At 41.6% G+C, this 26,341-nt stretch overlaps 1 protein-coding gene across 1 annotated transcript in view; it reads left to right on the forward strand.

Moving 5' to 3' along the window:
- Positions 1-437: 437 nt before the first annotated feature.
- TMEM248 (transmembrane protein 248) overlaps positions 438-26,341 on the forward strand; it is a 31,668-nt gene continuing 5,764 nt past the window's right edge. Inside the window, exons 1-4 of the mRNA XM_030300524.1 lie at positions 438-693; positions 20,026-20,202; positions 23,514-23,799; positions 25,644-25,794. Of these exons, the coding sequence (XP_030156384.1) occupies positions 20,044-20,202; positions 23,514-23,799; positions 25,644-25,794 (596 nt within the window). The 5' untranslated portion in view covers positions 438-693; positions 20,026-20,043. The remainder of the gene's footprint in view (positions 694-20,025; positions 20,203-23,513; positions 23,800-25,643; positions 25,795-26,341) is intronic.

A 26,341-nucleotide genomic window follows, 5' to 3' on the forward strand; every position in this document is an offset into this window, starting at 1 on the left:
GGGATTGTATTAAAATTATACTTTCATGGGCAGTGATTAATGCACGGGCACACACAGACACACACTACACACCTACGTATGCACACACGTTATACTCCTAACCATCACGCACAGCACTAAACACGCACACGGATCCACAAACGCACAGCACACACGGTCTTTACAGAACGCACTGACACGCAGGTCCACCCACGTGCACTAGGCACGCGCACTCACCACGATGCCAGCCTCACAACACCCCGTTCAAACACAGACACAGAAAGGCAGGCCCCGCGCTCCGTGTCAGCACGCACGCAGCCCCGGTACTCGCACGCAAGCCCCCACGTAGCCCAGCCAGGAGGCGTGGTCTCCGCAGCTCGCGACTGAGGAATCTTGTCCCGGCCGCGCCGCCGTCGGACGCCAGGTGTCGGAGGTCACGGCAGCGTTGGCGGTGGCGTTTTTTTTTCTACCCGGAAACCACGGCTGCCGGACCCTGAGAGGAGTCTGTGTCGCGGCGGCGTGAGCCGGACTGGCCTCTGGTCCTCGCCTGGGCCCCGTGGAGCCCGAGGCCGCCCCCGGCGCGGCGGGGAGGATGGTCCCGAGCGGCCCCCGGCCCGCCGCGCGCCGCCGCGAGTGATCTCTGAGCGGCCGCGGGCGTCCGCCGAACAGCTGGCCCGGCCGGGCCCGGGGCGCGCCGCTGCCCACCGGGGCGGGGTGAGCCGGGGGCGGGCGGGCCGGGGTCGGGGCTCAGCCGGGGCTGAGCGCGGGGTCGGGAGGGCGCCGTGCTGGTCGGGAGCGGCCCTTCCGGCCGGGTGTCTTCACCTCCTCTCGGGGCTGCAGCCCCCGCCCCAGCTGGCGGTGGGGGTCGCTCGGTCTTAGCCCAAGCCTGGCCTGCGCCGCTGGCGTGGGCCTGTTTACCCGCCCCCCCGGGTTGGTCCACCCGCATGCCTGGAGCCAGGGTGCCCTGCCGCCCTCGAGATGGCGGGACGTCCCCCGTTCAGACCTGAGGCCTGGATAATTTGGATTTGGCACGGGGAACATTTTGGTAGTTTGCCATTTTTGACTTTGGGTCGTGTTTGCGTTACTTCTCTATTTGCAAATCGTGTGCATCTCAGGAAGAAGATGGGAGGGATAGACTTAACCTGTGTGCAGACACTTGAAATAGTGGTATATTATGTGTCAGACTTGGTAAATACCGAGAGATAGGGTGGATAATCATCTTCACTCATATTTTAGTAAAATAAATCGAGGAGTGGCTGCGGGGTAATTTAGAGGCAGGTAGTTCTGTTTCTCTTGATAAACACCATTAGAAAAAAAACCAAGCCTATTGTGCTGTTTTGAACTGTGTGAACACCATAACCGGGGAACAGCTGGTGAGGGGGCCTTTGTTGAAGAATACGATGCCTGTAGTTTAGTTCTCAACTAGCAGATTACAGCCCTTATTCAGCGATGAATGGGGAGCTTCTTTGCAGCTTGCTTTAAAGCAGGGAAGATTGTGGCTGCTCCTGAACTGCTACTTTCCTGCCTCAAAGGTGAGCCTCTGTGGGAGGCAGTGGGAGGAAAAATTCCAAGGCTGGAATTTGATTAATTTCATGGTGGATATTTAATATATTTTTTTTGTCCCGATAGCTCTCTGGTTAGCTTGGGGTCTGAGCATTTGTATCCTGTGTGTAGATGAAATTGCTTGAAGGGTAAGAACACCTTCCAGTTTCCTGATTTAAGGAAAGGAAATAGACCTGTTGTGCAGCGAAGATATACTTGATGACTGCAAGTTCTTTACTCCCTGGGATAAGGAGGCAGTGTGCTGACTTCTTAGTAAAGGTGGAGGAAGAATTTCTGTGGCTTAATTGAGGTGGGAGGACTGAAAGCCGGACTGCCTGCCACCCACGTCTGGGTACTGAGATCCCCAAATGCTGATTGAGCATCCCTGTGTTAGGGCAGCTGGCAGCTGTTGCACGGAAGAGAGACAAGACCTAAGTGCAAATACAGTTTCTGCCCGCGGGGAACATACTTAGAGAAAGCAGTAGGCTCATAAAAGTGGCAGGACTGAATGGCCACGTGGAGATAACTATCAGAGGTTTTTGTTATGGTTAGGCTTCATAAAGGAAGTGACCCTTGAGGTGGACCTCAAAAGATCTTGAGCATTTGGGTCAGAATTAACTGGGAAATGAAAAAGCTAGGGCCAGGTGTTGGAACAGCACTCAGACGAGGTAGCTGGGCAGTAGAAACCTGGAAGCAGTGGCAGAGGCAGTCGGTAAGAAGGGTTAAATGCTTTTCTAAGACAGAAAAAGCACTGGCTACCCAGTCTGGCTTCTGGTAGATTTCTGAGTTCTAAAGAATTGTTTTCATTTGGTGGGTTTCTTTTGTTCTGTTACTCAGACAATGACACAAAGCAGTGCTTAACTTATTTTAAGGACAATGAAAAAGATGCTGATTGTGATTCCTGTCTGGTATTAACAGTCAGGAAATTAAATTTAGTGTCTGCAAGTTGTTTCTGTGCCTGTGTTTAGTTTGTGGGAACTCGGCTCTAGTATGATCTTTGCCACTCTGGCTACTGCCAATTGATGAATGGCAGGCTTTTAAGCCAATTCCTGAGTGTTTTTTCTTAATTTTTAAATGTTTACATATCTATTTATTATTATTTTTAATGTTTATTTATTTTTGAGAGAGAGAGACAGAGCGCGAGCAGGGGAGGGGCAGAGAGAGAGGGAGACACAGAATTCGAAGCAGGCTCCAGGCTCCGAGCTGTCAGCACAGAGCCTGACGCAGGGCTTGAATTCATGAACCACAAGATCATGACCTGAGCTGAAGTTGGACGCTCAACCAGCTGAGCCACCCAGACATCCCCTGGCTGTTTTTACTGACATCTAGTTCACCGACATGTGGCTGGTTTCTCTTACACAGTATCTTCGAAGACCTTTGAAGCCATTCAAATAGGATGCCATGTAATTGCTCTGCAACATTATGACTAGTCTCAGGACCTCCCTGGCTTCAACCTTAGTCTTTCGTTAAACACTCTCAGGATTGCACCATCTTAACTTTTTGATATTTCTTTTAGACTCTTCTTCCCTTTCTAGCCACTGCTCTGTCTCCTTGTTATAGACATGCGTCTGAAAAAGAGTGGCCTTTACAGGGGACACAGCATGACATAGTACACGGATGGCCAATCTGCGGGATGTTTTTTGTCAGTAACATGCTGCAGAATCCCATTGCCATGTAAGACAGCCTTTATAAAAGTATTTTACTATGACATTTTAATTAAAATGAAAAAGGTTATGTGGAATTTAGGAAACAAAACAAATGATCATAAGAGAAAAGAGCAAACCAAGAAATGGACTCTTTTCTTTTTTTAATTTTTTCTTTTAATGTTTGTTTATTTTTGAGAGAGAGAGACAGAGCACAAACGGGGGAGGGCCTGAGAGGGGAAGACACAGAATCCGAAACAAGCTCCAGGCTCTGAGCTGTCAGCACAGAGCCCGATGCCTGGCTGGAATTCACAAACTGAGATCATGACCTGAGCCGAAGTCAGAGTAACTGACCACCCAGGCACCCCTGAAATGGACTCTTAATTAATAGAGAACAAACTGATGGTTACTAGAAGAGAGGTGGGTAGGGGATGGGTGAAATAGGTGATGGGTGAAATGGATTCTTAATTAATAGAGAACAAACTGATGGTTACTAGAAGAGAGGTGGGTAGGGGATGGGTGAAATAGGAGTGCCCTTGTGATGAGCACTGGGTGTTACATGGAAGTGTTGAATCACAGTGTAGTGTACTCTTGAAACTAGTATTACACTGTATGTTAACTAACTGGAATTTAAGTAAAAACTCAAAAAAAAAAAAAAAAAAAAAAAAAAAGAGCCCAGTATCATAGTGACTTAAAGGAATGGAGGAAAGATAGAGTTTTTAGCAAATTGATTTTCCATTTTGGATTCATTTTGATAAATATGGAAATCTTTAAATTATCCTTCCCTGGTACAGATTGAATAAATTTGACAAGAGGTCTGTAGTTTTCTCTGTGTATAATTCCATACCTGAATGTAGTCCTGGGACTGTACATCAACCTTTGGTGATGACTGTCTACGAAGTATGGTCATTTATTTGATTGGACCTTTATGCTGTTTGGTTAAAAGTGCTGTTTTCACAACATCTGCCAGTCTTTACACTGAGTTTGGATGTTATAATTTCATATTGAACTTTTAGTGTTGATTTAATCTTGTCATCACTCATGATCTGTTTTTTTAAATACCTGTTAATTAAACTCCAAGTCATTAAACTTTAATGTGGGGATACTTTTAAATTTGGTTTCTAAAATGCTCAACAATTAAAAAAAAAAACAACTAAAGAACAAAGATAAGTTATTTTCCATTTTGGAACTGTGGTGAATTAATTTTTTTTAAAAGGAGAGGGAGGCATGTTGGAAGTTACCATGATTTTATATTATGCCTTTGAAAATGGAGCCATGCGTTTGTTAATTATAAGTGAGTAGAAATACAGCCAGAGTCTGAATTTTGAAACTAAGTCTGGTTACAAACATGTAATTATGTCAGCCCATGTTGTTCCTTTTTGTCTTTATTCGAGTACTGGTGTTGCCTAAAATGCATTAAAACTTTATGCTTCCTGTTGTAATTTATCTTGATCATTTAAACTTGTTGTGAGTTATTGTGAAAGTCTTTTCTGCACTATGAAATGTATTAGCTTGAGAAACAGGAAACTATTGAGAGAAGATTCTACTCATCTTTGCTTTATACTCTGATTGATGAGAGTTGTGAGATACGAATTGCCTTGCTTAAAGAGGTGGAAAATAAGTTAACCATTTTAAACTTCAAAAAAAATCAGTCTTGTGCTTTTATGACTAAGATACACCTTATATAGCCATGGCCTAAGAAAATTTTGTTTCTTTTCAGCTTGGCATTAGACTTGAAACCTACTTATCAATCCTGGTATTGTGATTGATGACACAGCTTTTAGAGTGAGAAGAATTAAGTCAGAATCTCTCTCTTGCCACTTATTACCTAGCACAGATTACTTAACCTCTTTTTTTTTTTTTTTTTTTAATTTTTTTTTTTTTCAACGTTTATTTATTTTTGGGACAGAGAGAGACAGAGCATGAACGGGGGAGGGGCAGAGAGAGAGGGAGACACAGAATCGGAAACAGGCTCCAGGCTCTGAGCCATCAGCCCAGAGCCCGACGCGGGGCTCGAACTCACGGACCGCGAGATCGTGACCTGGCTGAAGTCGGACGCTTAACCGACTGCGCCACCCAGGCGCCCCACTTAACCTCTTTTGATTCAGTTTCCTCATCTGTAAAATGAGGATAGTAATATTTACCTGGCAGCGTTGTGAGGATTAAAAAATATGGTGTATGTACTTGGCATGGTGCCTGGCACAGGGCATGTTTTAAGTAGTAGCTGTTAAAAATGATACTCTCTCCTTAGCCCTTTGGCATCTGGTTTCTGCCTTTATCACATCATCTTAAAGGGGTTTCACTTACAAAACTACTGATGTAGTAGTAATTGTAAAATTGTAAACTTGTATGGATACTCTTCGGTTTTCATCTCATTTGGTGGGGTTGACTCGGGTTGACTCTTAATCTGAACCCGTAACATTTATTGGGAGGCAGTAGTCTGCTTCCTGGTTGACGCACCAGTTCTGGAGGCTGACTGGATTTGAATCCAGGTTCATTTACTATTGTATGACCTTGGGCAAGTTAGCTGACTTCTTATGCCTTAATTTACCCCTCTGCGAAATACAGATGTTGTGAGGATCATATACAATACACGCAAAACTCCTAAACAGGGTGCCTCTTTCGTAAAGAGTGAGCAGTTATGTTAGATGTTCTTGTTAAGCAACTGCAGAAACATCATGGAAACGAGGCAACACGAACAGGATACATCTGGCTTTCAGTTTGGCTGAAGAAGGCAGTATGGGGGAGGGGGCGGGGGTGTGTATGTGGAGGACAGCCTCTTGTTAGAGACATTTACAAGGTGGGAACTGCTTGACTGGTAACTGATAGCTGTTTATTGAAGAGAGAGAGACTCAAGAATGGCTGGCAGTGGTCACTGGGTAGATGGCTGTGTCTTTCATTATGAGGAGGAGCGGCTTTGGTGACTTTGGAGAAGTTTTGACCTTGGCTCAAGGTGTCCGCGGGTCAGCTAAGTAGAGAGCTCCTGTATGTGGATGTTTGGGTCTGGGCACGGGGATAGATACAGAAAATTGCAGGGAATAAGTGTGTGTGCCTTGAGCAGAGGCCCAGCCGTGAGCTCAGGGGGAGAAGCAGCTCTTGAAGAAGAGGGAGAAGGAAGGGGTGGCCAGTTAAGCAAAAGGAAAGCCCGGTGACTGATGTCCTGGAGGTGGAAGACATTGTGTCTGTGTCAAATATTGCAGGGAGGGGAGTTAAGGACTGCAAGTCTGGCTTGGCTTTACCAACTGAGACCTCACTGGAGACCTGGAAGTTTTCCTGTCTTCATCACTACTAATTTGCCTCTCTGAGGGTCTGTTCTGCTTCATGATGGGGGAGGAAGGATGGTAGCTGCGTGCTTGAGATTGCACAGGTTTCTTTGATATCAGCAGGTGGCCTCATCTCTGCTAAGTGTTGGATAATCTAGTTTCACATCCATTAGTGCTTTTTATTAGGTTCAGGATATTTTTTAAATTTTTACATTCAAAGTGGGCCCTGGGGCACCTGGATGGCTCAGTCAGTTAAGCATTCGACTTCGGCTCAGATCATGGTTTAACGGTTTGGGAGTTTGAGCCTGGCATCGGGCTCTGTGCTGACAGCTCATGGAGCCTGCTTCAGATCCCTTGTCTCCCTTTCTCTCTGTCCGTCCCGTGCATGCTCTCTCTCTCTTTCTCAAAAATAAATAAACATTAAAAACAAAACGAAAAACCCGCAATAAACCAAGTGGGCCCCTCTCCCACATCGAGGTGAGTTCCTGCTATTCTTTTAGCACAAGAGCGGTGTATTTCCTGGGGTGGGCACACACAGCAGGCTCTCCAAGCCTCCCCTGGCATTGCCGCCAGCCCCCACCTCCTAGTCACTTTGAAACTTTGAGAAGGACATGACTTTATCGGAGAGTTTTAAGGAATTTCCCATTTGGCCTGAGGTCGAAAATCTAGTTTAAAATGAACGGTGGTTTTGTTGTTCACGTAAAGTGAACTTTTTGGTCTGGGTCACAGGTAGTGGTTTAGCAGATCTTAAATTCGAGTTTTAGATTGTAGTTTTAAACTTGGGCAAGTAGCTATGTGGTGTACTTGGAGAAAGGGAGACCCTGTGAAAGGCTCCTTATCTGGCATAATCAGTGTTAATTTCCTTTCTAATAAAATACTATAATCAATTACAAAATTGCATATTTCAGCTGTCACTGGCCCCTTGGGCAGCCTTCCTCTTTTAGTAGCTCTTTTCTCTGGTTACAAATGTGTCAGTTTCCTCACTTCTGACCCACTGTCTCTTGTCCCTTTCATTTGAAGCCCTGGTGTTCACCTGTTGTCTGTCTCCTCATCCTTGTTCTTCTCTCCTCACCGTTTGCTTTCCCCCTGCCAGAGTGTGGTTTTAGAGGTCACCGGTGATCTTGCCAGGTGGAGCATTACGCAAGCTTAGTTTCACTGGAGTATTTTTTAAAGCGCAGAGAGGCTCGGAGATCCTTTCTTTTTTTAATCGTAATACTTACTCACTTCTCAGTACCTCTTTCTTCTTGAGACACTTGAAGGATACCTCACCATCCTGGGCACCTTTTTGGCTCATGGTCACTTCCTCCCCTCTGTGGCCTCCACTGGCCTCTCAACCTCTGCCCTAATGGAGGGGCCCATGCCTGTCTGGAGAACTTCTGTGCCCACCTGCCCCGGGAGCACACAGTACTGGGTTGTCTGCAGGAGCCTCACCTAGATCTTGTTTGCTATTCTCGGTTTCTCACAGATCCCTCTGAGTACAGATGACTGCAAGTTAAGCTTTGCCTTTCTTTAGCACCAGGACATGCTAGAGGACTGTCCTGCTTTCTGTTTTTTTTTTTTTTCTAGTTTGGTTTAAGAAAGTTCTGGGGGTTTTTTCTCCTGTTTCTCACCTTTATTAATGAAGAAAATGAAGAGAATTAAGATTTAAGGAAGTTTTATTTTGGCCACGAGACCAGCAGGATCTATTGAAGATTATTTACATTTATAAATTTTATTGTTAGAAAGTATTACAAAAGGAATATATATTCATGATGGAAATGTTTTTAAATTCTTTTTTTTTTTTCAACGTTTATTTATTTTTGGGACAGAGAGAGACAGAGCATGAACGGGGGAGGGTCAGAGAGAGAGGGAGACACAGAATCGGAAACAGGCTCCAGGCTCCGAGCCATCAGCCCAGAGCCCGACGCGGGGCTCGAACTCACGGACCGCGAGATCGTGACCTGGCTGAAGTCGGACGCTTAACCGACTGCGCCACCCAGGCGCCCCTGGAAATGTTTTTAAAAAGGAAAAAGATGTATGTAATCTGACCAGCTAGAGGGAACCACCATTGTTTACATTTGAGGGTATGTTGTTTGTCTTTTTTTCCCGGATGGGTACTTGTGTGCACCCACTCTCATACTTAAAAAACCTGAATAGCCTCATTCTGTGTATGTTATTTTAGCTGCTGTGTGTTTAATGACCATAGTGTTTTTGCTGGGGATATATCATGCTGTAACCATTTCTCTGCTGTTGTTGGGTATCTAGTTTTTCGCTTTTTACTGTTTTAAACACTCCTGAGATAACTATCTTAGTAGTTAAATCTTTGTTTTCAGTATTTTTTTCTCAGGTGAAGTTTTTAGAAGTTGAACAGCACAGATAAGAGTATGCTGGGTTGTAGTGCTGTTGATATGTGTGGCCAAGTTCATCTCTAGAAAGTTTCACAGCTCTTTTCCTCTTCTCCTCTTCTTTTAAAGTAACTCTGGTGTTTCTCCTAACTTGTGGGTTGCTCGAGGTAACTCCAGTATAATCTTGGTATTGCCTTTTGCCTACTTAAATTGCCACCCGATGTTTAGTGTTGTCATTCAGTTGGTCTCAGAGCTCTAGGTACTCCGTCAGTGGACTTCAGTCACATACTCTCACATGTAACTGCATTTTGGCTGTGTTCTGGGTACCTTAAATCCCTAGACTTTTCCCAAGAGGCAGCTTCACAGCCCTGGTGGTTTCTCTCTTTATCCTTGTGAAAGCCTCTAGTTGGACTTGGGATGAATTTAGGAAAAGGGGCCAGATAGTGTGCTTTCTCTCTATCTACTTTTCTTAACCCCATACAGAACTTAACTTATTCTTTAATTAAAAGTGACATATACTATGGTAAAGATCATAGAAATGTTCTTTTAATTCTTTCCAGAGGAAATACATTTGTTTAGCTTTTGTTAATTATTTGAAAATGCTAGTGAACGGTAGGAAAGGAATTTCAAGTTTGTGAAATATTTGACTTTTAATTGTTTTATTAAAAAATAAAGTCTTTCACTTTTAAGTGAATACAGTTGGCCTCCCCTGGAACTTTCTCTAATTAAATTAGCTATATTGATATTTGCTGGTTTGTAGGTATTTATGTTGATATATAGATGTTTACATTCTGTTGTGATGTGGTTTTAGTGACTGTTAGTTTTCTCTAGAAGTGAACTTATTTTAGATTTTTGTACTTTTCTAGATGTTTTATAATTGTAGTTCCAGGTGGTGAATGGTTCCTATTTATTTTTATATGTGATTCAGATTTTGTCTTTCTCTTAATAAACTGTATAAACATATATAAGAGCTTATTATAACTTTAAATAAACTTATGGAACTCTGATTTACTGTTGATGTTTTTGTTTCTCAATCTTAGGATTCTTAACCTGACTGATGTCATTTTTTGTTTTTATTTTTTAAAAAAAAGACTCAAGTTTTTAAAGGCAGTTTTAGGGTCACAGCAAAATTGAGAGGAAGGTACAGAGATTTCCTGTATAACACTGTCCCACACGTGCATAGCCTCCCCCCTTCCGCATCCCCCACGAGAATTTGCTATAATTGGTGAACCTCCATCACTGTCATTCAGAGTCCATAATCATACAGAGTGTTTTCACTGACCTAAAAATCCTCTGTGCTCCATCTGTTCATCCCTCCCTCCCTCCTGCAGCTTCTGATCCTTTTACTGGCTCCATACTTTTGCCTTTTCCAGAATGTCATATCTTTGGAATCATAGGGTATGTGGCCTTTTCAGATTGACTTCTTTCATGTAGTAATACGCATTTAAGTTTCCCCCTTGACTTTCATGGCTTGATAGCTCATTTCTTTTTTGGTACTGAATAATATATTCCACTGTGTGGATACACCACAATTTATCCATTGCCCTACTGAAAGGTATCTATCTGGGTTGCTTCCAAATTGTGGCAAGTATGAATAATGCTGTTGTGAACCTCCATGTGTAGAGTTTTATGTGACCTAAGTTTTAAACTACTTTGGGCGAATACCAAGCAGTGCACTTGCTGGATATTGTGGTTAAGAGTGTGTTTTAGTTTTGTAGGAAACCACCAAACTTCTAAAGTGGCTGTACCGTTTTGCATTCCTACCAGCAATGAATGAGAGTTTCTGTTGCTCTGCATTCTTGCCAGTGTTTGGCATTGTCAGTGTTCTGGGTTTTGGCCCTTCTAGGAAGGGTAGTGGTATTTCATTGTTGTTTTAATTTGGATTTCCTGATAACCTGTGATATGGGGCATCTTTTTGTATGTTTGCCATCTGTATGTCTTCCTTGTTGAGGTATGTCTGTCTGTCAAGATCCTTGGCCAGTTTTTAAATCGTGCTGTTTTCTTATTATTTTAAGAGTTCTTTGTATATTTTGGATAACCGTCCTGTAACAGATATGTCTTTTGCAGTATTTTCTCCCAGTCTGTGCTTGTGTTCTCATTCTGGTAACAGTGTCTTTCATAGAGCAGAAATTCTTAATTTTAGTGAAACCTAGTGTTTTTCTTTTAAGTTTTTATTTAAATTCTAGTTAGTTAACATGTAGTGTAATGTTAGTTTCAGGTGTACAATTTATTGATTCAACACTTCCATACAACACCTGGTGCCCGTCATAACAAGTGCCCACCTTTATATCCATCACCTACTTTTACCCGTCCTCCCACCCACCTCCCCTCTGGTAACCATCAGTTTGTTCTTAATAATTAAGAGTCTGTTTCTTAGAGCGCCTTGGTGGCTCAGTCGGTTAAGCGTCCAGCTTCGGCTCAGGTCATGATCTCACAGTCCGTGGGTTCGAGCCCCACGTCTAGCTCTGTGGTGACACCTCAGAGCCTGGAGCCTGTTTTGGATTCTGTGTCTTCCTCTCTCTCTACCCCTTCGTCACTTGTGCTCTCTCTCCCTCTCTCTCAAATAAATAAACATTAAAAAACAATTTTTTTTTTAAAGAGTTCTGTTTCTTGCTCTTTGTCCCCTTTGCTTGTTTGTTTTGTTTCTTAAATTCCACATTGGAATGAAGTCGTATGGTATTTGTCTTTCTCTGACTGATTTCACTTAGCATGATACTCTAGCTTCATCTGTGCTTTTACTAATGGCAAAATTTCATTATTTTTTGTGACTAATATCCCATTTTTTTAAAAAAGTTTGTTTATTGGGGCACCTGGGTGGCTCAGTCAGTTAAGTGTCCGACTTCGGCTCAGGCCGTGATCTCACCGTCTGTGAGTTCGAGTCCCGCGCCAGGCTCTGTGTTGACCCAGTTCAGAGCCTGGAGACAGCTTTGGATTCTGTTATCTCCATCTCTGTCTCTCTACTTCCCCCACTCGCGCTCTGTATCTCTCTCAAAAAAAAAAAAAAAAATTTTTTTTTTAGGTTTACTTATTATTTATTAAGAGAGAGAATCCAAAGCATGCTCTGCCCTGTCAGTAAGGAGTCTGACACAGAGCTCAATCCCAAGAACCATGAGATGATGACCTAAGCCAAAATCAAGAGTCAGATGCTTAACTAACTGAGCCACCTAGGCACCCTTGAGTAATATTCCTTGTACGTATATGCTACTTCTTTTTCCATTCATCAGTTTATGGAAACTTCGGCTGTTTCCATAGTTTGGCTGTTGTAGGTAATGCGGCTATAAATATTGGGGTACATGTATCCTTTTGAATCATTATTTTTGTATCATTTGGCTAAATACCTCATAGTGCAATTGCTGGATTATAGGGTAGTTCTATTTTTTAACTTCTTGAGGAACCTCCGTACCATTTTGCATTGCCACCAACAGTGCAAGAACAGTGTGGTTCCTGCTTATCCACGTCCTTGCCAATACCTGTTGTTTCTTGTGTTTTTGGTTTTAGCCATTCTCAAAATAATTTCCATTAAGTTTATTTATTTTGAGAGAGACCGTGCACACAGGAGTGCGGGAGAGGCAGAGAGAGAGAGGGGAGAGAGAGAATCCCAAGCAGGCACCATGCTGTCAGAGCCTGACATGGGGCTCGAACCCACAAACCATGAGATGACCTGAGCCAAAATCAAAAGTTGGATGCTTAACTGACTGAGCCACCCAGGCACCACCCCCTTTTTAAAAATATTTATTTATTTAATATTTTTAATAACTTTTATTAAGTTACTTGATTTTAGCCATTCTGAAAGGTGTGAGGTGATATCTCATTGTAGTTTTTATTTCTCTGATGATCAGTGATGTTGAGCATTAATGAAATCCAGTTTATCAGTTCTTCCTTTCATGGATGTTGCCTTTCGTGTCATATTTAAAAAGTCATCACCAAACTCCAGGTCATCTGGATTTGCTTATATGTTATCTTCTAGGAGTTTTATAGTTTTGCTTTTACATTCAGGTCTGTGATCCATTTTGAGTTCATTTTTGTGAAGGGTATAAGGTTTGTGTCTAGAGTCTTTTTTTTTTTTTTTAAAGATTTTATTTTTAAGTCATCTCTGCGCCCACTGTGGAACTCGAACTCACAACCTGGAGATCAAGAGCCGCATGCTCTTCTGACTGAGCCAGCCAGGCTCCCCTAGGTTCATTTTTTTGTATGTGGATGTTCAGTTGTTCCAGCACTATTTGTTAAAGAGATGTGGCTTTGCTTCATTGTATTGCTTTTGCAAAGATCAGTTGCCTACATGTAGGTGGGTTTGTTTCTGAGCTCTCTGTTTTGTTTTGTTTTGTTCCATTGACCAATACTCTAGGGTCTTGATTACTGACAGTAGCTTTATAGTGAGACTTAAAGTCAAGTAGAGTTAGTCTTCCGGTTTTGTTTTTTTTGCTTTAGTATTGTCTATTTTGGTTCTTTTATTTTCCATAGAAACTTTAGAAAAGTTTGTTGATATCCACAAAATAACTTGCTGGGATTTTTTATTGGGATTGTGTTGAATGTATAAGTCAAGTTGGGAAGAACTGACACCTTGACATACTGAGTTTTTCTGTCCACAGATGTGGAATATCTCCATTTGGTTCTTTAGTTTTGTTCATGAGAGTTTTATAGTTTTCCTCGTATTGTACATATTTGTTAGGTTTGTACCTAAGTGTTTAATTTTGGGGGGTCTGATATAAGTATTGTGTTTATAATTTCAAATTCAGCTTGTTCTTACTGTTATATAGGAATGCAGTTGACTTCTGTATATTGGCCTTGTGTCCAGCAATCTTGTTATAATCACTTTCTAGATTATTATTTTAGTTTATGTCTTAAGTCTGGATTTATTTGATGAATTCATTTAATGAACTTGTGCATTTTAAAACATAGCCTATTTTCTGTCTGGATATTGATTATGGAGAGACAAGTAAGACACTGTATCTGCCGTTGAGGGGCTTACGGATTGGTTCGGAAGATAGATGTATATACACACAGTTGCAGTGAGGTGTTTCAGTTTCTATATGAGAAATTTGCAGAGTATAGTGGGATATAAATGAAAGTAGTCACTTCTTCCTGAGGGGCTGGGTGGGGGGAAGGGCCAGGAAAGGTTCCATAGAGAAAGTAACCCATGAGCTGAGTCTTGGAAGAGGCAGGTGAACTAGTGGAAGGTGGTTCATGAAGGTCAGGAGGACCAGTGGACTCAAAGGCTTGAAGCTATAATATTGTCTAATATGTCCTGGGAATTGCAAGCAGTTAGATCGTTGAGAAGTAGGCAAGACCTAGCTTGTGGTGGACTGCCATTCTAAAGAGCTTGGACTTTTATCCTTTGGTCATCGGAGCTCTGAGAGATTTAAGCCGTAACATGACCAGATTTGCATTTGGAAAAATCACTCTCACAGCATGTGAAGGATGGATTATTTGATGCAGATCCAGGTGTGATTCTCAGTGATAGTTATAAGAAAACGATGATGAGGGCTTGAACTAAGGGCCGGTGCCAAGGAGTATGGAAAAGAAGAGGAAGGAAGAGATATTAAAGAAATAGAATCTTTAGCACTTAGTGATTGCTTGGATAAGGCGAGGAAGGCACAAGTAGTCTAGAATGTTTTCCAGAGTTCTGTATTGAGATGGGGATACAGGGGGAAAAGTTACACTGGCAGGACAGCAGATGAGTTCAGTTTTGGACATGTTGTGGAATGTGTAGGTGTAGAGATAATGCACTAGACACTTGGATATAGAGGTCTTACGGCTGTAGAGAGCTAGTACATCTTCACAAGAAGATGGGGGAAAGTGGGTGAATCTGAGATCTATTTTAGAAGGAAAACGAGATTAGCTAATGGATTGGATTGGTGGTAGTGGGAAGGGCATGAACATAATTTTAGGAGTATGTTGCAGAAATTTATATTCTGAAATGCTTATCTCAGAAAAGAAGAATAAAAATTCTGAGCTGAGATTCCAACTGAAGAAGTTGGAGAAATCAAACTGAGTAAACCCAAAGAAAGCAGAGGGAGAAATTATAAAAAAAAAAAAAACAAAGAAAAAAACAAACAACAAAACAACATGTAGAAATTACTGAAATGGAAAACAAATTATTTAGACATAGTCTACAAAACCAAATACTGGTTCTTTGAAAACATCAATGCAATACAGCTATGGTAAGATTGGTTAAAAAGAGAAGGCGGCAAACACATAAAAACATTTGTAGTGAAAAAAAATAACTATAAGTAAGTTAAAAATTCAACAAATCACAAAATAATACTGTGCCAGAAATATTAAAAACCAATATCAAAGGAGTAATTTCCTAGAGTAACACATCTTACCAAAACCAACTCAGTAGAAATAAAAAACCTAGACTGGCCATCATTAAAATTGTGACGAAGCATTTAAGACAGCTCAACCAGATACAAAACCAAACAAAAACTTGGTGAATTCAGGTGGTCTTTTTGGTCAAGGTCTGTCAAGCTTCTAAGAAAAATAAAAGCTAATTTCTTACATATGTTCTAGAAAATACGTGTCTGCACAGATTCATTTTATGATACTAGGATGACTTCATCCTACTAGTCAAGGAGTGTATATAGTCAGGGAGAGTGTGATCATGGCTGATCATTTTCTTATCTCACTTACAAATAGATACTGAAAGGTCTGAATAAAATTTAGCAAACATAAATCAGCAATGTAGTTTTAAAAAATCATGATTGATCATATTAAGTTTATCCAAGTGGAAATATGAGTCCGCATGAAAAAAATCAACATAGTTCACGTCAACAGATTAAAGGAAAAAATTTAAGTTGCAGATAAAAGCATTCATTAAAATGTAACACTTGTTTATAATCTGTTTGCATACTTGAAACTGTACTTCCTTAACTTGGTGAGGGGTTTCTTTTAGAAACCTTTGACATATACTGTATTTAATAGTGAAGTGTTTCCTTTAAAGGTGGAAATGAGGCCAGGAATTCTACTCTTGCCACTTCTATTCATCATTTCTCTGAAGATTCTAGTCAAAACCGTAAGAAAAATAAATGAAATAGGGGCTGGAAAGAAGAAACACTTACTAGCTTGTAGTGTGACTGTTTACATAAAATAAGAGAAGCTACAAATAGCCTAATTAGAATTTAAAAGATTTCAGCAATGTGTCTAGAATCACAATCAGTATACCAAAGTCTTTCTTATGTATACATTAACAACAGGAAATGTAATTTTTAGAAGATACTGTCAATAATAGCATAAATTAGTATGTTTTTGAGTCAAACAAGATGCGTAAGAGAAAGTTTTTAAAAATTATTGAAAAAGAAAAGTGGACCCAAATAAATGGAGAGAGAGAGAGAGACCCTGTTCATAGATTAGGGAACACAGTGTTATAAAGATGTCATTTCTTCCCTAAATTAATAGTCTTTTTGGTGCAATTCCCATTTACATCTTAACAAGATTTTTCTGGGAACTTAACAGTTGGAACCTAAAATTCATATGGCAGAGTAAAGGGCCAAGAATAGCTAAGACAATTTTGAATAAAAATAAAACAGTAGACTTAGCAAGATTTCATACAGGTGGGAGATAAAGACATGGTGATGGAACGCAAGAAAAAGCCTAGAAACAAACCCACACACATATGGGAGCTTGATGTATATGAGAGACGGCATTACAAATCCATGGGAAATCTACGTTCAATATAAAACCAGGTAATGGAATTGGACAGTTGACCACCTGTGTAGAAAAGGACTAAACGAGAAACCTAGATTCTGGAATCCCAAATCAATTCCAAGTAGATTAAGAGACACTAAAAGTCAAAAGTGGAACTCTAACCCTGTAGAGGAAAGTAATGATAAAAATCTTTTTGACATGTAAAGATACCCAAATAATATATACATACACATAATCATAAAAGGCAAAGGTTGATAAATTTAAATACATTAAAGTCAAGGACTTAACAACTATTGAGGAAATGTAAATCAAACCACAGCGAGATACCACCTCACATCCAGTAGGATGGCTCTAATAAAAAAGGTAATAAGCGTGGGTGAGGTTGTGGAGAAATTGTAACGCACACGCTACTGGTGAGAATTCAGAGTGGGAGTTGCTTTGGAAAATATCCTGGCAGGTCCACCAAAGGTTGAACATGTTACCATATGAGTCAGCAGTGCCGCTCTTAGGATATATAGGACAGATCCAGCTAAGAGAAGTGGAAATTTATGTCCACACAAGACACATGTATGTTCTTAGCAGCAGCATTCATAATAGATGAAAAGTAGAAACAAATGTCTATCAACTGATGAATAGATAAGCAAAATGTATGAAAAAAATTTTCATACAATGGAATATTTGGGGCAATAAAAAGGAATGAAGTACTGGTATGTGCTACAATGTGGATGAACCTTGCAAACATCATGCTAAGTGAAAGAAGTCAAGTCACCAAAGGCCACGTGTTATGATTCCATTCATTTGAAATGTTTAGAATGGGCAGATACATAGACGAAGTTCATTAGTGGTTTCCTTAGGGCTGGAAGGAATAGGAGGTTACTGCTAAAGAGTATGGGTTTTTTTTATGAGATGATGAAAATGTTTGAAAATCAGTTATAGCGATCGTTGCCGATCCTGTGAATTGAACTGTATATATTAAATGGCTGAATTGCGTGGTATGTGAATTATATCTCAGTAAGCTGTTTAAAAAAATCAAGAACCTCTCATATGGCAAGAATACTGTGACTACATTAAAGAAAAATCCACAAACTTGGAGTAGTTACATACAACATAAAAAATTGGAAAAGGCTTAGTATCCAGAATGTAAAAAGAGCTCCTGAACATTAATAAGAAATAGATAAACATCTTAACTAGTAAATGGCAGTTTACCTAGCAAGAACCTAACTGGCTGATGAAGTGAAAAGATGCTCAGTTCAAGGGAGATGCGATTTAAAGTAATGATGCAGTAGCTCAGTCTGTTGAGCGTCCAACTCTTGATTTCGGCTCAGGTCATGATCCCAGGGTCGTGGGATTGAGCTCCGCATCTGGTTCTGCACTGAGTGTGGAGCCTGCTTAGGATTCTTTCTCCCTCTGTTCCTCTCCCCCTCTTGTGCTTGCTCTCTCTAAAATAAAAATAAAATAAATGATGAGATAACATTCCACATCGGACCAAATCAGTAAGTTTACTTGAGAATATCAAGTGTTGGTACAAGTGTTGGGAAACTGAGCAAGCCCTTTCATTGCTGGAGGAAGTGTAGACCGGCATGGCTTCTTTGGAGAGCCGTCTGGTGTGACCAGGTCAGGTTGCACATGGGCCTACCCTGTGACCTACCTGTGTCAGAGCCACTCTTGTGCCTGCTGCAGGGCCCTGGCTGAGGCAACCCAAGAAGAATCTCGCTGGGCTCCTCAGTCCAGCAAAACCCAGCTACAGCTGCATATTACACAGTAGATAAATTCAGTAACTAGATCTGCATAGGTGAACAGATAAACTTCCAAAACCGAACGTTGGGTGAAAATAGCAGAAGGATATAGTCAGTATATCATTTTTCACCAGTCTTCGTATGCAATATCAGTAATTGTATCTGATTAAACATATACATGTAGTAAAAGTACACAGAACATACATGGTTGTTGCCTCTGGGGAGAGCACAAAGGATATTATTTTCCATCTTAAAGGATTCTCGTAAGGGCGAACGAATACACAGCCTGCCTTATTGCAAGTGGTTGCTGTTAGTTCTTAGGGGGTGTGGATGCATCTTTTTTGCTCTTAAATTTAAAAGCTATCACAGATTTTTTTTAGTTGCTTTGTTTAGTGTTGTAGTCTGTTCATGTATATAATTGCTTATGACATGTCAGATTGAGGGGCCAGGGACCAGGGCCATCACAGTGATCAAGACTGGCAAAATTCCTGTTGTCATGGAGCCCAGAAACCAGGGATGAGGGACAACACACAAGTGGAAAATTAATTATACTCTTGACTGGCACTTAACAGTGTGAAGGGACTAACGCAGGGTACTGAGAGGTGCGGGGGGGGAAGGGGAGCTGAGGGTGGTCAGGGAAGGCTATTGAGTGGAAACCTGTATTTTACAAAGAGCAAACGTGGAAATTGGGGGGGGGGGGAACACCTTCATAAAGGACATGTTCAAAAATTCCAGGAAGAATAAAATACTTAGGAATACATTTGGCAAAAAAAGTGTAAATGTATACTTTGAAAACTACAAAACGTATTGGAATAAATTAGAGAAAATCCAAATGGCAAGGTTCACGGACTGGAAGACAATACTGTTAAGATGGCAGCGTTCCCCAAACTGATCTACAGATTCAGCGCAGTCTCCGGCTGAGTCCCTGCTGACTTCCTTGTAGAAAGTGACAAGGTGATCCTAAACAATAGCAAGGCCAGTGTGGCCAGAGCGTGGTGAGGGAGGGAGCAGGGGAAGTGGTGCCACTTCTGGATCATGAAACCCTGTGGGCCATGGAGCTATCACCGATCTCATCCTAGGTCCAGTGGGAAGCCTTCGGAGGGCTCTAAGCAGGGGAGTGGTATAATTAAATATTTATTACGTGCCTCTCTGCCTGTCACTGGGATGGGCATGAGTATGGCAGTGAACAGGACAGAATTGAACAAATAGAAGTCAGCCTTTGAATGGTAGGAAATGAGAGCATCCTCAATTTCTTTTTGTATGTGTTGGCATGTATTTATATCATATTACTGACCTAGTTCCGCATTATCTTAAGTGGCAGTAACAAGTGCTATTATAATAGTGTTTATGGAAGAGTTAAGTGTTCATTATAGAATAATTAGATTCAGATGGAAAGAGAAATGCGTATCTTTCAATATCTTACTACTTTGACATAATGACAGTTCACATTTAGTGTTTTTGCCTTCTAGGCTTTGCAGTGGATTTATGATCAAACATTTCTCAAGTTCAGTAGTGAGTGACCTCATTACCCCCAATGCCATTTCTTTTATAGTTTCTTTTTTTTTTTAAAGTTTATTTATTTTGAGAGGGAGAGAGAGAGAGAGAGAGAGAGAGAGAGAGAGAGAGAGAGAGAGAACATGTACGTGCGAGCCGGGAAGGGACGGGATGGTGGGGAGAGAGAATCTCAAGCAAGCTCTGTGCTGTTAGCTGAGCTGGGCTTGAACCCATGAACCACGAGATCATGACCTGAGCTGAAATCAAGAGTTGGACGGTTAACTGACTGAGCCAGCTAGGCACCGCTCACCCCTCAACACCATTAAAGGAAACAACAATGGGGATCATAGAGTTTCTTGGGGTGAGTCAGTCTGTGAGTCTTCTGATTAATCCCTTTTAGGTGGAGCTGATCAGAATAATGTTCAACATCAACCCCCTGGAGAACCTGAAGCTGTACATCAGCAGCCGGCCTCCCCTTGTGGTCTTTATGATCAGTGTCAGCGCCATGGCAATAGCTTTCCTGACCTTGGGCTATTTCTTCAAAATCAAGGAGATTAAGTCACCGGAAATGGCAGAGGTATTGTATATTTTAAGTTTTCCTGTCAGGCTGGCCCGACCTTACCCAGTGGGAGAACACCCTTGCGCTCTCCACACACCTTTCTTTGATGGGGACATTTTAACCCAGTGAGAAAGAGCAGCATTTATTCACAATCTTTTGTCTTCCCTATGACTCACTTTGTTAGAAGGTATCTAGTTAGGTAACTGTTGATTTAAATAATGCCATCAGTTTCAGTTAGACTATTTCAGCAATGAAACATGTATTTTGGAAAATATATTTGTAAAAATGTTTGTGTCAGGAAGGCCAGGAACTAACATATTTGCTGTTATTAAATTAATAATAAGTAATTTAAATTTATCTTAAATTAGCTAATTGCTGTTTTTGAAAACTGTAAATATTTGTTATCTTGAAGCCACATGTCATGGAATTTCTTTTAGCTGTACCGATAGCTTTTTCACTGCCAAAGAAGGGATGCTAAAGAAATAGAACACCTGGGTCTTATTTCCAAATATATTTGTCTTTTTTATTAGGCCGAATTTCAGTTATCTACAAACTTGCTTTCTAGATTTTTATGTTGTGGTCAGTTTAAATACATTATTGGGGTATTGCTCTTTAATCCTTAATCTAGGCATATAATAGTTTGAACAGTCATAATACAGATCTTAAAAGGTGTATTTTTGCAAATACAAAGAAAACAATACAAAATTAACAATTCTTAACAAAAGTGAATGATAACGTACCTATTAATAAATATATTTTACATGTTAGAAATAATGCTGAATTAATGATACGGTGAATTTACTGGTGGATAAAGTTTCTTTCAGGACAAATGAGTACCTGTCATCGTAGATTCCCGGAGTTCCTTCTCTTACCCTTTTTCTTCTTGGGTGTGTTCCTAGGTGGGAGTAGGAGCGGGAGTGGGGGTTGAGACTGCAGCGTTGCCTCATTGTGTGTGCCTCGTGACTAAGAGGAGGGTTCTACCCTGTGTAATGGGGATCATGGCCTTTTCTGCTCTCTGGTATTCTAGATCCTAGAATACCTTGACAGGAAGGGCCACCTTCACAAGTGAACTCTTTCAGACAGTTTAGGTAACAAGTTTTAGCTATTTCTACCATGAAACCCTTTCAAAGAGTTTCTAACCAAGAAGAGACCTACTGGCTGGCTCAGTTTTCCCTCTTTTCTGACTCTGAATCTTTAAAGGTTGTGCAAATAGGCTGTACTCACATTAGGGCTGAAAATGAATATTCTAGTCAGAACCAGGGCTCCGCAGCATCCTGGCATTACTTTTCTTCAGAGCCCGAGGCCATGTTGAACACTCAGCCAAGCTAAGTGATTAAGAGGTAGCCTGGGTAATTAGTCTTTAATAATCAAAATGGAGCCTGACATTGGCTTTGACCAGCTGTTCAAAATGGACTTGAACTCTGCAGGAAAGCAGTGCCAGGATACTGCAGAACTTTGGTTATGATTAACTTAGTGCTTTTCTTTTCAAATGAGGATCTGAGGAATATGGGTGAAGTTTGGGGCTGTGAGTCAAAAAACTTAATCCAGATTGTGCCTTCAGCTGTGGGACTGGAGAGCCCTTAAAGTTGCTCTGGGCCTCAGTTCCCTCATGTCTGGAGTATGAAGGGATGGGACTAGAATGTTCATTTTCAGCTCTAATTTTCAGTTCAATTTCAACTCAGGTCTCCTGAGTTTGTAGGTTTGGGGAGAATGTAATTTTATACATCGAGTTGCAGTCTTACTAAATACCATGCACTGATCCGCTGATGCTGTAAAGGTAGACTCACTTGACTGCTCAAGGATTGCTCAGATGGCTTTTTATTTAATGCAGCAAGGAAAAGGTTTTTTGAGAGGTAGCCTCATGAGGGGACGAGAGAGAAAGCCTCAAATCCGCCTCCCTGAAGGAGAGTCAGGGATATCAAATAGCATTAAAAAAATTTTTTTTTGATGTTTATTTATTTCTGAGAGAGAGAACACGAGTGAGGGAGAGGCAGAGAGAGAGGGAGACACAGAATCCAAAGCCGGTTCCAGGCTCGATGTGGGGCTCGAATTCACAAACTGTGAGATCATGACCTGAGCCGAAGTCGGACGCTCCACCGACTGAACCATCCAGGCGCCCCTCAAGTGGCATTTTTAATCAGTGGCTAGTGTTAGAGTAATTGGAAGTGTAACTGGGTTTGTCTTCACATTTGGCAACTTTTTGTAGACTAATGTTGCTGGGACAGAGAAGTTCTGTCGGACAGCCTAGGTTAGTTTGTTGTCACTGTTTCGGCCTGAGTTCATCTTCGCATTTCTGTGAAAATTAAAATAGAACCAGGTGGGTACTTTACTAGGTTGGTTTCAGTTTAATCATGACATAACCAGCTGTATGTGTTTTTAAAATTGCTTATGATTTAGATCATCAGTACAGACCGTAAGAGAAGCCTGATAAATATCGTTTCCCTTCCTTTCTGAAATTGTTCTGTTTTAAGGTGGTCATGTTCCAAAGTCCATGACAAGGCGGGGGAAGTACCACATGAATATTGGTATTGACTACACTTTTGCATTCTACAGAGAGAAAGCAAGATGTATAGAATTGCCCTTTTGAGGAATTACTTTATAAGGCAACCTTATTTACTTATTTATTTTTTAAGTTTTATTTATTTAAGTAATCTCTACACCCAACGTGGGGCTTGAACTCACAACCCCAAGATCAAGAGTTGCATGCCTTTCCTTCTGACTAAGCCAGCAAGACACCCCAAGGCTGCCTAATTTTTAAAAAATAACTAATTGTGGGGCGCCTGCTGGCTTAGTTGGTAGAGCGGGTGACTCTTGAGCTTGGGATTGTGAATTCAAGCCCCACATTGAGTGTAGAGATTACTTAAAAACAAAATCTTAAAAATAATGGATTATTTTTTTGGCTAATTAAATTGGATGAATGCTTTTAATTTTTAATTTTAACTTTTATTACTTTCATTTAAGCTTTCTTTTCAGGTTTGGTTCTGAAGCTAGATCATTTTCTATAAGTATGTGCTATTTTGGTTTGTTTTCTACACAGTTTCTTGAATAAGTTGGTTTAATCTCCTGGTATATTTAATATCTCATGCCAGTTAAGAATTCATATTTTAGATTGTGAATATGAGAGTGATTTGGAAACCCCACTGTTACACCAACACAAGAGGCTGATGGCTGTATTGTCATTGCTGTTTTAAATGAGTGACTCAGAAGTGTCATTCCCCTGCAGCCCTGTGACGCCACACTGGGGGGTCGTCAGGTCGTGGCCAGATGGTGTGGTGGCAGCACTTTCCGACTTTCTCACACTTACTTCCCTCTGTTGCATTTTACTGCAGGATTGGAACACGTTTCTGCTGCGGTTTAACGATTTGGACTTGTGTGTATCCGAGAATGAAACGTTAAAGCACCTCACAAATGACACCACGGCTCCGGAGAGCACAATGACCAGCGGGCAGGCCAGAGCGTCCACCCAGTCCCCTCAGGCCCTGGAGGATTCAGGCCCAGTTAACATCTCAGTTGCGATCACCCTAACCCTGGACCCGCTGAAGCCCTTTGGAGGGTACTCCCGCAATGTCACCCATCTGTACTCGACCATTTTAGGGCATCAGATTGGACTTTCAGGTGTGTGAGTGTAGCCATTTTCCTTCCAGATTTTCTTAGGCAACAACTCTTCGAAGACAGAGTATTAGTAGTATGTGGTCTTTACTCATCAGACTATTTTTATTTTTGCATGTCTCTCCTTTTCTTGAGTTTGAACTAAATGAAGTCAAGAAGGAACTATTTCTACTACATCTTCACTTAAAGTGTTTGGTATATAGTAGGCGCTCAATAAAAGCAGCCGAGAAGCAACTTTAAGGCCTCGTTCTGGTTTTTTTTTTATATTTGACTATTTTTTTTTTTTTCAACGTTTATTTATTTTTGGGACAGAGAGAGACAGAGCATGAACGGGCGAGGGGCAGAGAGAGAGGGAGACACAGAATCGGAAACAGGCTCCAGGCTCTGAGCCATCAGCCCAGAGCCCGACGCGGGGCTCGAACTCACAGACCGCGAGATCATGACCTGGCTGAAGTCAGACGCTTAACCGACTGCGCCACCCAGGCGCCCCGGGCCTCGTTCTGGTTTTAATACTTACAAGCACAAATTTTTATTCAAGTTTCTCATCATGGAGTTTTCAATACATACTACAAATATTGTTATTAGTCTACAAATATAAATATTGTTATAGTCTACAAATTTTTGAATGCCTACATTAGCTCAGCCCTAGCTGCTGAAAAGAACTAGAAAAAGGCTAAGGTCTGGTTTTGTCCAGTTGGAATTTTAGGATTATGGAAGAGACAAGGATAACATGAGTTAATATTCATCAGGCACTTAACAATAGTTCGTGGCACAAAGGAAATGCTATATTAAGTGCGTGTTAAGTAATATTAAAAATTAACACCTAGGGGCGCCTGGGTGGCTCAGTCAGTTGAGCCTGGGTGGCTCAGTCAGATCTCACAGTTGTGAGATCAAGCCCCAAATTGGGTTTCGCGTTGGGTGTGGAGCCTACTTAACATTCTCTCTCTCTCCTCTCCTGCCCCTCTCCCACTTGCGCACCCTCTCTCAAAAAATAAAAAAAATAAACATCTACAGAACAGTGAGCACTGCCCTTTGACCAGTAGTGTCCTCTGACCATGACAGACTATCAAGTGATTCAGGAGAGTGTTGAGGAAGTAGTGGAAGCTGGGATAATTAGGAAAGGCTTCATTGCGGAGGCCTGGACCTTAGAAGAAGTATCTTTGGTTCTTTGTTACCAAGAGCCTCTTAAAGTCCTCAGGTAGCTTAAAGTGCTTGGCAGCCTCCTGCTGGTTTTACAGGCGAGAGCTGCTCCCGTGGGACTGAGGTGAGAGGGTGACTTCTGGGCATCAAGTGGACCTTCCGCTGTGGTATCAGAAGACCTTCATTTTTGTTTAAGCTTCTTTAGCCCTTACCAGTTCCCTGCCCTTTCTTAAGTCCGTTAGACCTTCTGATCCTCAGTCTGCTCCTACTTGAAAGGGGAACATCAGTACTTCTGTGGTCACGTCCATGGGCTAATGGCACACTTTACGTGAAAGAACACATACAAAAGCAATTTGAAAATGGTACGAGTGCTGTTCACATGCGAAAATAGTGGTGATCATGGCTCACCCAGCCCCCAGCTTTCCAACTCAGTCACTGTGGGCCCTTGCCTGACATCTCTAGGTGCTGGCAAACAGCGGCCCCTCTCATTTGCCAAGCTGTGGCTCTACCAGGTGAGCAGGCCTCAGAGCCTGGCTCAGAACTCTTGTTCCTAAAATCCCACAAAGGCAGGTGTGTTTCTTCTGTGGGCTGATAGGTGATTCCTGGGTGGGTTTGATTCCAGGATTCATTGAAATCCCAGAACATAACAAATATATGAGTTCTTACCTTTGTTTACCAAACACCCCCCCACCCCTATTTCTCTTTCCTAGGCAGGGAAGCCCACGAGGAGATAAACATTACCTTTACCCTGCCTACAGCCTGGAGTTCGGACGACTGCGCCCTTCACGGTCACTGTGAGCAGGTGGTGTTCACAGCCTGCATGACCCTCACAGCCAACCCCGGCGTGTTCCCCGTCACCGTGTAAGTGGCTTCCTGGGCCCAGTGGTTGCGTGTCACGCGCTCCATGTACCAGAGTGTGACTGGGGCACTTTAGCAGCAGACTCTCAGGGTGGCTTCCAGTCAGTTACTCTGTAAGACTGTCACAGCCAGACGTGGCTGAAGGATTATTTAAGTTGACTTTGGAATCTTACAGGTAGAACTTCTGCATAGAAGTATTAAAGAGCGAGTGAATCCTTCCGCAGGTGGTAAAAGCATCTGGTTTTTGTTACATGTTCTTAGGCTGCCTTTCCTGTTGGTGGAAGCATGTCACAGAAAAGATAAGTAAGAGCTGATCCTGTGACCAGAATGACATAATGAAGCTTCCCGAAACGTGAAGTTTTGATCTCCGTTATTCAGAAGGAGTTATTTTTTAAATCGAGAGCATAAATGAATCTTATTTTCTGTGAAATAGTTTCTGTTGGTGAAATTTCTGCTTCGAATTTTTTGCATGGCTATCAGTGTTACCACTTGGTCTTTTAAGGTTTTTGGGGGTTTTTTTGCCTCTCCTTTCTCTGTGAAGGATATAATG

Source organism: Lynx canadensis, chromosome E3 (assembly GCF_007474595.2).
Source record: "Lynx canadensis isolate LIC74 chromosome E3, mLynCan4.pri.v2, whole genome shotgun sequence".
In the NCBI taxonomy this organism is placed as follows: domain Eukaryota; kingdom Metazoa; phylum Chordata; class Mammalia; order Carnivora; family Felidae; genus Lynx; species Lynx canadensis.